Source organism: Oncorhynchus mykiss, chromosome 25 (genome assembly GCF_057628025.1).
Source record: "Oncorhynchus mykiss isolate SJ-2025 chromosome 25, ASM5762802v1, whole genome shotgun sequence".
NCBI lineage: Eukaryota > Metazoa > Chordata > Actinopteri > Salmoniformes > Salmonidae > Oncorhynchus > Oncorhynchus mykiss.
Window position 1 is genome coordinate 17,554,322 of NC_143046.1, and position 15,916 is coordinate 17,570,237.

At 40.5% G+C, this 15,916-nt stretch overlaps 1 protein-coding gene across 8 annotated transcripts in view; it reads right to left on the reverse strand.

Annotated features, from left to right (window-relative positions):
* Positions 1 to 876: 876 nt before the first annotated feature.
* mbnl3 (muscleblind-like splicing regulator 3) overlaps positions 877 to 15,916 on the reverse strand; it is an 86,898-nt gene continuing 71,858 nt past the window's right edge. For 2 of the 8 annotated variants that reach the window (XM_090220280.1, XM_090220274.1), the window contains 2 exons: positions 12,518 to 12,612; positions 877 to 8,331 (listed from right to left, as the gene is read on the reverse strand). In XM_090220280.1, coding sequence (XP_090076406.1) covers positions 8,329 to 8,331; positions 12,518 to 12,612 — 98 coding nt within the window. In that variant the 3' untranslated portion in view covers positions 877 to 8,328. Of the gene's footprint in view, positions 8,430 to 12,517; positions 12,613 to 15,916 lie in introns of all 8 variants that reach the window. The other 6 variants (XM_090220279.1, XM_090220273.1, XM_090220272.1 and 3 more) reach the window with 6 other exon arrangements.

Genomic DNA, 15,916 nt, shown 5'->3' on the forward strand with positions numbered 1-15,916 from the left:
GATGGAAGGATCTTGAGGGGGCAGGCCTTTCCCGGGAAGAAGAGCTTGTTGAGGTTAAGCTTGAGGTGGTGGGCCGACATCCAAGCTGAGAGGTCTGCCAGGCACCTGAGTGTCAGAAAGGGGGAAGCCGAGTGACTTGGTGACGGAGCCGAGTGACTTGGTGTATAGAGAGGAGAGGGCCTAGAAACGAGTCCTGGATGACACCAGTAGTGTGAGCATGTGGTGCAGACACAGATCCTCTCCATGTCACCTGGTAAGAGCGATCTGTCAGGTAGGATGCAATCCAAGAGTGTGCACAGCCTGAGACACCCAGCCCTGAGAGGGTGGAGAGGAGGATCTGATGGTTCAGTGTCGAAGGCTGCTATACCTCTGACATTGGCAAACATCAACTAACCTGTCTCAACTCTCCTCCACCCACTAAAGCCAATTCATGCTGTATCTTTGCTGGTTAATTGGCACCCTAAACAACCATAAATCACAAAGCCCCATTGATACAAGTTTGAAGCATTTAAGCATTTGAATTAATTCCAACTCCAGCCTGTTTATCCTTATTCCATACACCTCTCTTTCTTTCTTCTCTCTAATTTCTCTGTGACCGTTCTCTTCCTTAACCCTTCTCCCTCTTGCTCTCTCACCCTGCCATCTCTTATGGGACTGACTCCCTGCTAAAATAAAGGGTAAATAAAAAATAAGTGATATGCAAATAAAAATCAAGTGTTTGAATTGGGTCTTGTGTCAGATGAACTATTGGGTCCTCAACTTCGTTCTGATCATTTCCTCATAATATCCGAAGTGCTTTCTTTTAGTTCCTACCATTTTAGTATGTCTAGATGTAACTGAATGAAGAAGAAAAACAACACACACAGACCAAAAAGATAGATCACCAATTAAGTGCTTTATTAAAAGGTAAAACAAAAATAACATAAGTCATATGTGTATGTATACCTATATATTTATACATAGCAAAAATAATTGGCATGTAGCACAGTTCTCTAGCACGTACAAGCACAACAAGCTAAATAGAAAGTGAAAGAGAAGCATTTTCATACCAGGAATCAAAGCAGTCAATTTCACTTTTGTCCTAGAGTGGGGGAGAGAGGAGCATAATGGACAGCCTTCTCTTCAACGGAAATGCTTTTAAACAAACCCAATATTTTACCTGGGTGCAAGTTTGTTCACTCCTTGGCTTTGCCTTGCCAAGCAAGCAGAAACAGGCAACTAATATCCAAGAAAGCACCCAAAGCAATAGTTATTTAAATTAAAGGGACAAATTCTGTGGTCACTTGCCATGAATGAGATGTTATGTTTTTGCTTTCACATCAACACGCACAGATGTACATTATGAAACTGATCTTTGAATCAGTTGTTAAAAGTTTGGGAGCCTTGACCCCCAGTCTTATCCCCAGTCTACAGGAAGGTTGTCCTCTCCTCTGTTTACAGTGGAAAGGCCTTGGACCAATCCACTGAGACCCAGTCCCTCCACCACCTCTAGGACAAGTGCCATGGCAACAAAATGATTGGCTTCCAAAGCAATTGAAGAGCATTAAATGTACAAGTTCGCATGAACAGAAGTTTTCGTCAGGTATGTTTGTTTCGCAAGTGTGTGTGATTGTAGTAAAACCAGTTTTTTTTATCCAGATCTGACTAAAATCCTGTGGAGAATTCAGATTGATTGTTTTTTGGATAATGACAATGAGTAAAGTAAAATCCCTTCTCACAAACCAAATACACACGAGTAGCAAATTATTTCCTGTTTTTGAGCACACCTGACATCCATTATTTTCCGACTGTCAGCGGATGTCATTTCCTAGACAGACAGCAGGTGGACCACCAAATTCACAGGTTCTTCTGCACATCGACTTGCATGCAGAATGATGGGACTGATAGTGTAGAAAATCCTAACACAGTTTGATCTTGAAACCAATCTATTTTTATATAGGTTTGCAAAGGAAGGGTTTATTACATTACAATTTCAAAGTTTACCAGTAAACTACCTGAAATTTGGTAAATTTCAAGGATTTAATGTAAATGATCAAAAAACATCTAGTGGCCCTTCTGGGTACTTCAGATGACCACAGGTGTCTGTTATGATCTCTGGCCCTCTGTGTGGCCTTATCACATGTCAAATATATAACAATCAAATAAGAAGATTTTAATATAAAAAAAATACAATGGCAAAGTTGTAAAACATTCTTCTAAATATAAACCATCAACTTAGTGAATACCACTGGGGTTTAATATGAGGCTTTAAGCATGAAATATCCTTTCTATATTTTTTTACACACTTTTAATTATTTTACAAGACTATGTCAATATGTCTTTGTTGTAAATGTTGTGTAGCTAAACTGGTGTCAGTTCAGTCAATAGTTAGAAGCATTGCAGAGTTAATTGAAAATAATGCCATTGTTGATTACATTCTAATTGAATAAATGTTCTCTTGAATCATTTCTGCTAGAAACTAATGGACAATATGACAACTATATATGAATACATTTTTAAAAATGTATTCAAGTATAAATGACCAAAGTTATCATAGATTGCCATATATTACCTGTTAATTACCAAAAAATACAGAAGATTCCAGTAACTTCGTTAAAATACCGGTAGCTTTGCAACCCTAGTTTTATGTAAACTACCATTCTGATTTACTGTGTCACTGTGTCATCAAACAGGAGAACACCTGATGGAAATGTAAATATCATTAATTTGTTTACTAAAGGGAATATGTATATAGTTATATTAGTTCTAACTATATGCATATAGTTCTATTAGTTCTAACTATATGTATATAGTTATATTAGTTCTAACTATATGCATATAGTTCTATTAGTTCTAACTATATGCATATAGTTCTATAAGTTCTAACTATATGCATATAGTTCTATTAGTTCTAACTATATGCATATAGTTCTATTAGTTCTAACTATATGCATATAGTTCTATTAGTTCTAACTATATGCATATAGTTCTATTAGTTCTAACTATATGCATATAGTTCTATTAGTTCTAACTACACGCATATAGTTCTAACTAAATATATATATATAACTAAACTGGTTCAGGATCAGACATAGCTGGACTTCTAAATGTGCTTCTATAAAGTATGGCAAACTACAAAGCTTCTTTTTGACACATTATGTTTTCTCTTAACAGAGGCACCATCATGTTTTGATAGGAGCAGGGCACATATATAACAAAACAAAAGACACATCCCTCAAAAACAACTCTCTTTTGTTACACTGTATTAAAATGATAATTGTTTATCTGTATTTCTTAACAATACAGTAAATTAGATTTTTTTTATCAGTTCTTTTCTCTATATTTATTCAAAATAAATGCAGAATATTTTGACTTACTTATGTACATAAGTGCAAACGAGGTGAATATCACACATTCGTACACCGGTTGGATCCCTTAAAGCTCCAGCGAGCATCAACATCTCCCAGCACAGCTGGGCAGGCCACAGGGGGAAAGAGACTTCATACTGAGGACCAATCCAAGAGCTCGGTGACATCAGCACTCCCTGTCCAGGTGGACAGAAGGCCTATAGTATAAGCCTATGAGCCTAGGTGAAAATTGTTGGCAATACAATGCATAGAGACGACGCATAGCAAATTCTGTACAGCATGTATGGGCCAGTTCAACTCCAATGTAATGTGGTGAGATCAAAAACAGCAAATCAAATCAGGTCATAAGTCTATAATGACTCAATTTAGCAGAATTATTTCAATCTTGTATCCAGTCCCAAAGTCTCTTTACCCTCCTGGTATTTAAGGTGATCATTTTAAAAGCTGAGATGCGTTCTTACTCTCCAAAAAAACGAAATCCAGAAATAAAAACGAATCAAACCCAAAAGATAAACAAACAAAACACCTGATCTCCCCAGAGGACCTTTGGACATTAAGGATTTAACTTGACTTTTTCTTACAAAATATTCAATCATCTTGCAATCCAAGACAATCTAACTAGACATTCCCTTTCTGAATAAGTTAATGTTGTACATTATTTCAATTCATATGTGAAAAAATTCACAATTAAGATTGACAAAGGTAGCCATGTTGTCGTTCTGTTGCCACAGCAACAACAACAACGACGTACTATTAATAAGTAACAATGAATCTATCATTGTATAGATACAAAGGTATATATATTTTTATATAATTTCTATTTTTAGTTTTTCTTAAATGGAAACTACACAAACTATTAATTAAGTATCAATGAAGATTATCTTATTTTCATGCTATGACTTTTTTCAAATGTCGAATAAACAATAAAAACAAATCTAAATGGGTGAAAATACCACTAACAGTTCTGTCCATAAATAGTCACATCTTTGATATTGTGATTTAGGAATAAAGACAAAAAATGTGACGGAAATTCGATCAAGTACCATTTAGAGAGGGAGAAACTTTGGAACATAATGGTAAAGGATGAAGAAAGAAAGAATAATATATTTGTACCAACAACACTACAATTACTCTAGTTAACTATGTTCTTGTACAAGGAAAACACACCTCTTAAACATGTAAGTTTACTTAAAACGCTAACGCCCCCCCCCACGAGGCACATTTTCTTTTTCTTAAATCAAGTATTTTGTTATTTCCAGCTGGATAGCAGTTGGAGAAGGCATAATGATGTGACATAGAGAGGGGGGGGAGAGAGAGAAGATAGATTTTCATCTTGGCTGGGCAACGCAAGTCCTTCAAAGCTATACAATTTAGACGAAATGAATATGTCTAGACATTCTAATATCAATTTCATTGATTAAGAGAGGACCATTTCTAATATGCATCTGAATGCATCAAAGAAAGGAGGAAAATGCAGGGACCACACTTGTCCAAAGATATTTCTGAAAGTACTCACACTCACAAACATTTAAACATAAACCTATATAACAATACACACACATACTTAAAACATTTCTTAACACAGTATGTTTTCTTAACGTGGTTTGCATTTGACCTCTTAATAGAAATAGCCTATATAGTGAATCATTACATTTCAACATGCCGCTCGAGGCTATTAGATACATTCACCACGCAAATGACATGACTTAAACATGAATAGCTTCCTGTCAATATCCATTTCCCCCAAGATGTGGAAAACGTCTCAACATTTCCACGTCCAACTCAGTGATTCAGTGTCATTAATTAAAACATTTAAACACGCCACCCACTCAGGCTGATTACTTTTTTTATCTCATCAAAAGATGAGACAGCACAGCTGTTTCAAAGAAGAAACTACAGAGACATGACAGATCAATGGCGCCAGACAGGCAGTGCTAGTCAACGTATCATCTGTTTTGAAAAGACTGAAAAGTCAGTTATTACAGTGTATGGACAGTGATTGGTTTCAGAAGACTTGAAAACGAGTGAGAGAGGCACATTAAAACTCACCTAAACATATCAGCTAATGTATTGTCTCTATCCATTTTCATAGCAATTCTGCTCCATTTTGTAATAATTCTGGATACCATTTTAAGACCAAATACTTGACTCCAGAACTGATCAGTTTCTCTTTCAGTCTCTCACTATCTCCTTCTATTTCCTCTACTTAGGTCGGTACTGTCCCACCAGGTCACTATATTTGTAGCATTTAAAGTCTGCTGATGATTGAAAGTAAGGACACAGTGACTATGATCAAATACATGTTTTACAGACAGAACAATTTCAAGCTTACTCAATATACTCCCTGCAGAACCACGTTTTTTTTGTCAAATCCATTCCATTAAAATATTCTTAACACAACATATAGAAAAATGTATACCACTTACTTAAACATACTACTATGAATGCAGGAGATTGACCCCTGACAGGGAAAGGGACGGCTCATTGAAGGGGAAACATCCACTCAGATATCAATCCGACAACAGTAAGGGAATTCTATTCAGGATACAGTATACACCAATGATTGGCACAGACAAACCTCCATTATAGAATCATTGGCACACAGGTAAGCATGCTAGACCTTTCAGACAAGCAAAGCACCTCCCCTTATGCAGCCTCTGCAGTGGTTCCAGAAAGTTCAAGAAGTATTATTTCAGATTTCGCCATTGAATTTCATTTTTGGTTTCAATAATGTGTCCTTCCACGAATAGATTACCTTTTGGGAAGTGTAATTTTGTCAAAAATAACGCTTTCACTTAATTGTAACATTCTGTCATGAGGAGCACATGTTGGAATTCATAACAAACATGTTTTCCTATCTCAAGAGGTTTAAAGTTGAAATCCACACAAGGGAATAACAGTGCCATTCTTCGGCCCGAGCAAAGGTGATATTGTTTTTGTTTTGTTGATTAAACGGAGGAGAGGAGCATCCGGCATCGTGGTAAAATAAAATAGCAGTACATTGCTGTTCTATCATGCGTGCACAGACGTTCAATGATGTCAGAGGGGGAATTACATTAAATAAGTGAAACATCTTCAGAAATGACCATGAAAACATCTGAAAAACTTGGAGTTTAGTGAGTTCAAATCTTCCTACAAGTTGGACAAACAAGACATGGGACATGGCAGAATGTGGATTTTTAGAGAAAACAAATAACTTATTTGAATGAAAATGGTTTTGTTAAGTTAGAGCATAGTCTCTCTAGACAGATGGGTTGCCTCCCACAACGCACCAGTCTTCCAGCATACACGTCTGTACTAAGACAAAGTCAATTTGACATAGAGTAAAAGGTGGAGTTGGGATTTCCTTCTTTCTTACGTCACTGCCTTATTCGCTTGTTGCCCAAAATAGTAGCTAACAAGTTGGAGCTCACAGAGGTTATTTTAATGAGTGTATTTCACAAGTGGCTAGTTTGCATCAACTACCTTCACTAAAACCACTGCAAAGGTTTTGCCTGCAAACTTTGGTTTCAAATTGCGAAGTTCTGGCATGTCTGGCTCTACAGGCCATGGTAAGAGTTCTTCACAATTCCTGCCTGCATTCTAAGCCCCACCTACCCAAACTTGTGATTGGTCTGTCTGAAGAGGACAATTTCCTTTTTCATGATTCCCAGTGCTGGGATTGACGAGACTAGTTAGAGCATCGATGTACGTGATCTAACAGTTCAATTGAAAGGCACTCTATTCGTGTAACGACCCAAAAATCATCTCATGAAGAGAGCTTGTCACAGGACCTAGTCCTCCTGAACAGAGAGACCTTTCGACAGACAATATATACACAGGGGGAGCTATAGACTGTCAATAGAAACACTTGTCTATACTTTGTCTGAGATCAAGGCTATTGGGTTTTAAGTCATTGACTTCAGTTGTTTTGGGATAAGACATCAAATCTCCTACATAGCTGGGAACTCAAAAGGCACAGACAAATGAACATCATATATGAGACCTTGGGTGAGATTTTTGAATTGGACCATAGGAGCTTAGCCTCTCTGAACTAAGGGAATGGCTCACATATAATAACACACTGCTTTTAAGCTTCAGCCGTCTTGAAACGTACTGTAAACATTAAATGAGACGCAACACATTTCTTTGAAGTGAAAAAGAAAAGATGAAGAAAACGACATTGCATTCTAGAATGATCTACAGGATCCAACCTCTGCAGAATACTTCTAGAATGATCCAACCTCTGCAAACTACTTCTAGAATGATCCAAGCTCTGCAGACTACTTCTAGAATGATCCAAGCTCTGCAGACTACTTCTAGAATGATCCAAGCTCTGCAGACTACTTCTAGAATGATCCAAGCTCTGCAGACTACTTATTTCTTCTTGTCTGACTTGTCACTCATTTTCTTTCCAGACTGTCTGACTTTGAGGGAACAGTCAGCTGTGTAAGATTATACGACCTTACGCCTCATATCCTCAGCTTAGTCTCCAAGAGGATTTGCTGTTTTTAGTGTGTATGTGTATTTGTGTGTTAAAGGTGTGGGTTTGTATGGCTGTAAGAACTGGGGAGCCTCTCCTTCAGTCTGCTCCTTCAAGTCAATGTGCATCAGTCTGGGCTGGCTTTACATCAACAGTAATGGGTCCAAGCTTTAGTATTGCCTGTGATAAATGTCAATAAAACCTTGTCAACTTTTTTATTATGTGAATACCTCCTTAATGAGGATAACACTACCTCTCACTTGGGGTGCACTGTAGGTTAGGCACATGTTTGTTGCATTCAAATAGTTGACTGGGGTATTTTTGGAGCAGGGTTGGTTGGTTGGGGATGACTAAGGGTTTGATGGTGTTGTCGGGTGCTTTAACTGGGGTTTCACGGGAGGGTTACTGGGTTCAGCGCCACCGGAGCAGCCATCAGGAGTTTGGGGAGAGGGCAGAAGTGGGCTTCCATGGGGACGCACTGAAGGTCCACTGGGTCGGCACTCAGAACCTCTGAAGGGTCTACTGGAGGAGATGACAGAGAGAAAAAGGGGGGGAGAGAGAGAGAGAGAGGAGAGAGAGAAAGGGAGAGGGGAAGAGGAGAAATGAAACCTAGAAAACAACTGGAGAGAGGGATAATGTCATTTCACCAAAAGTAGTACAGTATTGTAATGCATCAACTTGCTCTGCACTGACTCAGATGAATGATGATTGGCTAAAATAAATTGATAATAAGATGATAGTTGGAGCTGTATTGTTAGATTTCAGTGCAGCCTTGGATGTTATTGATCATAATTTGTTATTATAGAAAATGGCTTTACATCACCTGCTATCACATGGTTGGAAAGTTACTTATCCAATAGAACCCAGAGAATGTTCTTCAATGGAAGCTTCTCTAACATCAGATATGTACAGTGCAGTGTTCCTCAGGGCAGTTGCCTTGGTCCATTACTCTTCTCTATTTTTACAAATGATTTGCCACTTGTCTTACAAGAAGCTAAAATGACTATGTAAGCTGATGATTCCTCACTCTACATGTCAGCACCCAAAGGCAGTGAGCTCATTGAGACTCTTAACAAGGACTGACAGTTAGTGTCAGAATGGGTGATTAACAATAAACTTGTCTGAAACCAAAAGCATTGTATTTGGTTCAAAACATTCTCTAAGACCTAAACCTCAGCTGGAGTTGTGCATAAAACGTGTGACCATTGAGTAGAAGAAGCTGAACTCCTAGGAGTAACATGGATGGTCAGTCATCATGGGCAAGTCATTTTGACAAAGTTGTTGTGAAGATGGGGAGAGGTACAGTATGTGTGGTATGAAAAGAAAGCAGCTGCTGGCTCAAAACAGAGCAGCACACTTTGTCCTTAACTGTACACACAGAACTAACATCAATAACATGCATGATAGTATTTCCTGGTTGAGGAAACATTGACTACTTCTCTTTTAGTCTTTTTGAGAAGCATTTGAGTGTTGAAAATGCCTAACCACTTGTATAATCTATTTGCATACACTTCAGATTGACATACAGTGCATTCGGAACGTATTCAGACCCCTTGACTTTTTCCACATTTTGTTACATTACAGCCTTATCCTAAAATTGATTAAATACAATATTTTACTCATCAATCTACACACGATACCCCATAATGAAAAATCGAAAACAGGTTTTTTGACATTTGAAACTTAAATGGAAGAAGCTTGTAATCACCAAGAATCTTCCTAGAACAATCGGGGGAGAAGGACCTTGGTCAGGGAGGTGACAAAGAATCTGATGGTCTCTGACAGAGCTCAATAGTTCCTCTGTGGAGAGGATAATCTTCCAGAAGGACAAACATCTCTGCAGCACTCCACCAATCAAGCCTTTATGGTAGAGCGGCTAGACGGAAGCCACGCATCAGTAAAAGGCACATGACAGCCTGCTTGGAGTTTGCCAAAAGCCACCTAAATGACTCTCAGACCATGAGAAACAAGATTCTCTGGTCTGATGAAACCAAGCTGGAACTCTTTGGCGTGAATGCCAAGCGTCACATCTGGAGGAAACCTGGCACCATCCCTACGGTGAAGCATGGTGGTGGCAGCAAGAAAACCTGCTCCAGAGCGCTCAGGCCCTCAGACTGGGGTGAAGGTTTACCTTCCAATGGGACAATGACCCTAAGCATACAGCCAAGACAACGCAGGAGTGGCTTCGGGACAAGTCTCTGAATTTCCTTGAGTTGCCCAGCCAGAGCCCAGACTTGAACCAGATCGAAGATCTCTGGAGAGACCTGAAAATAGCTGTGCAGCGACGCAACCCATCCAACCTGACAGAGCTTGAGAGGATCTGCAGAGAAGAATGGGATAAACTCCCCAAATACAGGTGTGCCTGTAAATCGCTGCCAAATGTGCTTATGTAAATGTGATATTTTCGTTTTTTTAAATATATATATATATAAACCTGTTTTTCCTTTGTCATTATGGGTTATTGTGTGTAGATTGATGAGGGGAAAAAACAGTTGAATACAATTTAGAATAAGGCTGTAACATAACACCTTTTGGAAAATGTCACGGGGTCTGAATACTTTCCGAATGCACTGTACATCTAATTGTTTTTTCTATGCATCGTCAGGACAGAACAGCAGTTGGGTAAGCTCAAGGGGGGAGGTGTGTGTCTCTTTGTTAACAACAGTTGGTGCGCAAGCTCTAATATTAGGAAGTCTCGAGGTTCTGCATGCTTGAGTTAGAATACCTCATGATAAGCTGTAGACCATACTATTCACCAAGATAGTTTTCATCTATATTTTTCGTAGCTGTCTATTTAACACCACAAACCGATGCTGGCACTAAGACCGCACTCCATGAGCTGTTTAGGGCCATAAGCAAACAAGAAAATGCTCATTCAGAAGCGACGCTCCTAGTAACAGGGATTTTAATGCAGGACTAACTTTAATCGTTTTACCTCATTTCTACCAGCATGTCACCTGTGCAACTACACGTGAAAAAAACTTTAGATCACCTTTACTCCACACATATAAATGCATACAAAGCTCTCCCTCGCCCCCTCCATTTGGAAAATCTGACCATAACTCTATCCTTCTGATTCCTGCTTACAAGCAAAACCTCAAACAGTGACTTGCTTAATACGGAAGTGGTCCGATGCAGTGGATGCTAAGTTACAGGACTGTTTTGCTAGCACAGGTTGGAATATGTTCCAGAATTCATCTAATGGCATTGAGGAGATTACCACATTAACCACCGGCTTCATTAATAAGTACATGGACGACGTCGTCCCCACAGTGACCATACGTACATGTCCCAACCAGAAGCCATGGTAAAGGCTAGAGCTGCCGCGTTCAAGGAGCGGGACAATATTCTGGATGCTTATAAGAAACCGCTTTACTCTACCTGATGAACCATCGAATAGGCAAAGCATCAATATAGGACTAAGATCGAATCCTACGACACCAGCTCTGACACTTGTCGGATTTGGCAGGGCTTGCAAACTATCCCAGATTACAATGGGAAACACAGACGCGAGCTGCCCAGTGGCATGAGCCTACCAGAAGAGCTAAATGCCTTCAATGCTCGCTTCGAGGAAAGCCACACTGAACCATGCATGAGCGCACCAGCTGTTCCGGACGACTGTGTGATCACACTCTCTGTAGCCACTGTGAGTAAGACCTTTAAACAGGTTAACATTCACAAGGCCGCAGGGCCAGACTGATTACCGGAATGCGTACTCCGAGCATGCGCTAACCAGCTGGCAAGTGTCTTCACTGACAACCTCTCCCTGACCCAGTCTATAATAACTACATGTTTCAAGCAGACCATCATATTCCCTATGACCAAGAATGCCAAGATAACCTGTCTAAATGACTATCGCCCCATAGCACTCACATCTGAGTGCTATGGGGCTTTGAAAGGCTGGTCATGGCTCACATCAACAGGAAATCCAGGTTGTCTATACCAAGCGGTGTCAGAGGAAGGCCTTAAAAATGGTCAAAGACTCCAGCCAAGTCCTAGACTGTTCACTCTGCTACTGCATGACAAGAGGTACTGATGCACCAAGTCTGGAACCAACAGGACATTAAACAGCTTCTACACCGAAACCATAAGAATGCTAAATAGTTAGTCCGGGTAGCTATTGGTTAACTATTTAACTATATGCATTGACCCCTTTTCCACTAACTTTTTTCACATACGCTGCTGCTACTATTTATTTTCTGTCACTTTAACCCTACCTATATGTACATACTGTATCTATCTAAATGACCTCTTACCCCTGCACATTGACTTGGCGCTGGTACCCCGTGTATATAGCCAAGTTATCGTTACTCATTGTGTATTTATTATTAATTCTATTATTACATGTTTTACATTTCTATTATTTCAGTAACAAAAAATTCTCTGTATTTTTGGGAAGGGTCTGTAAGTAAGCATTTAACTGTTAGTCTACACCTGCTGTTTCTGAAGCATGTGACAAATAAAAATGTATTTTATTTGACAGACAGAGTGACACAGATGGCTTAACACTAGACCCAAATGCAACAGAATCCACCCCAAAAATCTGCTTTCAGTGTGTCACATTAAAACGTGACTGAAAAAAAGTGAAATGTGAAACACATACAGTATGTATGTATATTAAATTATAAAAAATGGGAGTCTTAATGGCCAAAGACCTGACACCATACAGATAGAAACCAAAGAGAGAACCCAAAATGAAGGGACAAACCTGATTGGAGGAGGCTGATTCTGCGAAAGGAACATTGGTGACTGGGGTCGAGGCCGACGAAACAGTGGAGGTGGTGGCACCGTGCATCATGGGTACTTTTATTCAGGCGAGTTGGACGAGAGACAGGGGGGATGGGTGGGGGGAGGGGGGGATGTCATGGTTACCATGGCGAAATGTGGAAGAGGAGTAAAAGTCATGGCAAGAAGTCATGTGACGACATTGCCAGGGGGTGAGGGGTTTCAACAAGAACCGAGACATGCAAATGAAATAAGAGAAAAATTAAATGACATGACTTATTCCAATTAAAGGAGAACCAACTATGTTAAAACTGATGAACAATATTCAATATTGTCTCAAATCTAATAGTCGTTAACAAAATATGTCAGAAATCCTATTTCATACAATCGAATCAGACTAAGGCATCTGATAATTGTATTCAGATGGAGGGAGTACATGTGTAGGGAGGGAGCAAATGAATAACAGAAAAAAGAAGCAAAATACTATTTCTGTGAACCACAGACTCACACAAAAACGTAAAGATATTAGCTAATATAATATGACACTCATTTATCATCCTTATCACATAACTGAATCACATTAATAAAAATAATCAAATAAGTTAGTCTTGAGATGGGAAGGAGATAGCAGTGTGTACACAGCAGGCTAACGGTCGTTGTCAAAAGTAGTGTTCCATAAAGAGAACAGGGTGCTGTTTGGGACAAAGTCACCATCTCCCTCCTGACTGACATTATGATTTCATTAAAGTGAAAGGTCAGATAGGTACCGTACCAAATGGCACCCTATTCCCTTTGGGTGCACTACTTTCCAACAATTCTGTGGGAGTGTGATGCATCACGTGCCATTTCAAAAAGGGAATGAAAACATCGGAAACAAATGCAACAGACAGGTATACAGGCCGAATGTGTAGAAATCAGCATCATCATGTTAAATGCAGAAGGGTATGGATGAAAAAACGAATACCGGGTAGGACATGCATAAAAAACAGAAACACAGCTTATAAAAAAGCACAAACACTGACATGCATGCACGCACACACACACACACACACGCACACACACTTTCTGATTTTACAGTGAGAGCTACCTCCCCTAGATACAGTAAGAGGAGCTACATTCCCCTAGATACAGTAAGAGGAGCTACATTCCCCTAGATACAGTAAGATGAGCTACTTTCCCCTAAATACAGTAAGAAGAGCTACCTCCCCCTAGAAACAGTAAGAGGAGCTACATTCCCCTAGATACAGTAAGATGAGCTACTTTCCCAAAAATACAGTAAGAGGAGCTACCTTCCCCTAGATTCAGTAAGAGGACCTACCTCCCCCTAGATACAGTAAGAGGAGCAACTTCCCCCTAGACACAGTAAGAGGAGCTACCTTCCCCAAGATACAGTAAGAGTAGCTACCTTCCCCTAGATACAGTAAGAGGAGCTACCTTCCCCTAGATTCAGTAAGATGACCTACCTCCCCCTAGATACAGTAATAGGATCAACTTCCCCCTAGACACAGTAAGAGGAGCAACCTTCCCCTAAATACACCTTCCCCTAGATCCCCATAGATACAGTAAGAGGAGCAACTTCCCCCTAGATACAGTAAGAGGAGCTACTTCCGCCTAGATACAGTAAGAGGACCTACCTCCCCCTAGATACAGTATGAGGAGCAACTTCCCCCTAGATACAGTAAGAGGAGCTAACTCCCCCAAGATACAGTTAGAGGAGCTACCTTCCCCTAAATAGAGTAAGAGGAGCCACTTTCCCCTAAATACAGTGAGAGGAGCTACCTTCCCCTAGATACAGTAAGAGGAGCTACCTTCCCCTAGATACAGTAAGAGGAGCTACCTTCCCCGAGATACAGTAAGAGGAGCTACCTTCCCCTAGATACAGTAAGAGAAGCTACCATCCCCTAGATACAGTAAGAGGAGCTACCTTCCCCTAGATACAGTAAGAGGAGCGACTTCCCCCTAGGTACGGTAAGAGGAGCAACTTCCCCCTAGGTACGGTAAGAGGAGCTACCTTCCCCTACATACAGTAAGAGGAGCTACCTTCCCCTAGATACAGTAAGAGGAGCTACCTTCCCCTAGATACAGTAAGAGGAGCTACCTTCCCCTAGATACAGTAAGAGGAGCTACCTTCCCCTAGATACAGTAAGAGGAGTTACCTTCCCCTAGATACAGTAAGAGGAGTTATCTTCCCCTAGATACAGTAAGATGAGCTACCTTCCCCTCGATAGAGTAAGAGGAGCTACCTTCCCCTAGATACAGTAAAGTGAGCTACCTTCCCCTAGATACAGTAAGAGGAGCTACCTTCCCCTAGATACAGTAAGAGGAGCTACCTTCCCCTAGATACAATAAGGTGAGCTACCTTCCCCTAGATACAGTAAGAGGAGCTACCTTCCCCTAGATACAGTAAGAGGAGCTACCTTCCCCTAGATACAGTAAGAGGAGCTACCTTCCACTAGATACAGTAAGAGGAGCTACCTTCCCCTAGATACAGTAAGAGGAGCTACCTTCCCCTAGATACAGTAAGAGGAGCTACCTTCCCCTAGATACAGTAAGAGGAGCTACCTTCCCCTAGATACAGTAAGAGGAGCTACCTTCCCCTAGATACAGTAAGAGGAGCTAACTTCCCCTAGATACAGTAAGAGGAGCTACCTTCCACTAGATGCAGTAAGAGGAGCTACCTTCCCCTAGATACAGTAAGAGGAGCTACCTTCCCCTAGATACAGTAAGAGGAGCTACATTCCCCTAGATACAGTAAGAGGAGCTACCTTCCCCTAGATACAGTAAGAGGAGCTACCTTCCCCTAAATACAGTAAGAGGAGCTACCTTCCCCTAAATACAGTAAGAGGAGCTACCTTCCACTAGATACAGTAAGAGGAGCTACCTTCCCTTCCCCTAGATACAGTAAGAGGAGCTACCTTCCCCTAAATACAGTAAGAGGAGCTACCTTCCACTAGATGCAGTAAGAGGAGCTACCTTCCACTAGATGCAGTAAGAGGAGCTACCTTCCACTAGATGCAGTAAGAGGAGCTACCTTCCACTAGATACAGTAAGAGGAGCTACCTTCCCCTAGATACAGTAAGGTGAGCTACCTTTCCCTAGATACAGTAAGAGGAGCTACCTTCCCTTCCCCTAGATACAGTAAGAGGAGCTACCTTCCACTAGATGCAGTAAGAGGAGCTACCTTCCACTAGATGCAGTAAGAGGCGCTACCTTCCCTTCCCCTAGATACAGTAAGAGGAGCTACCTTCCACTAGATGCAGTAAGAGGAGCTACCTTCCACTAGATGCAGTAAGAGGAGCTACCTTCCCTTCCCCTAGATACAGTAAGAGGAGCTACCTTCCACTAGATGCAGTAAGAGGAGCTACCTTCCACTAGATGCAGT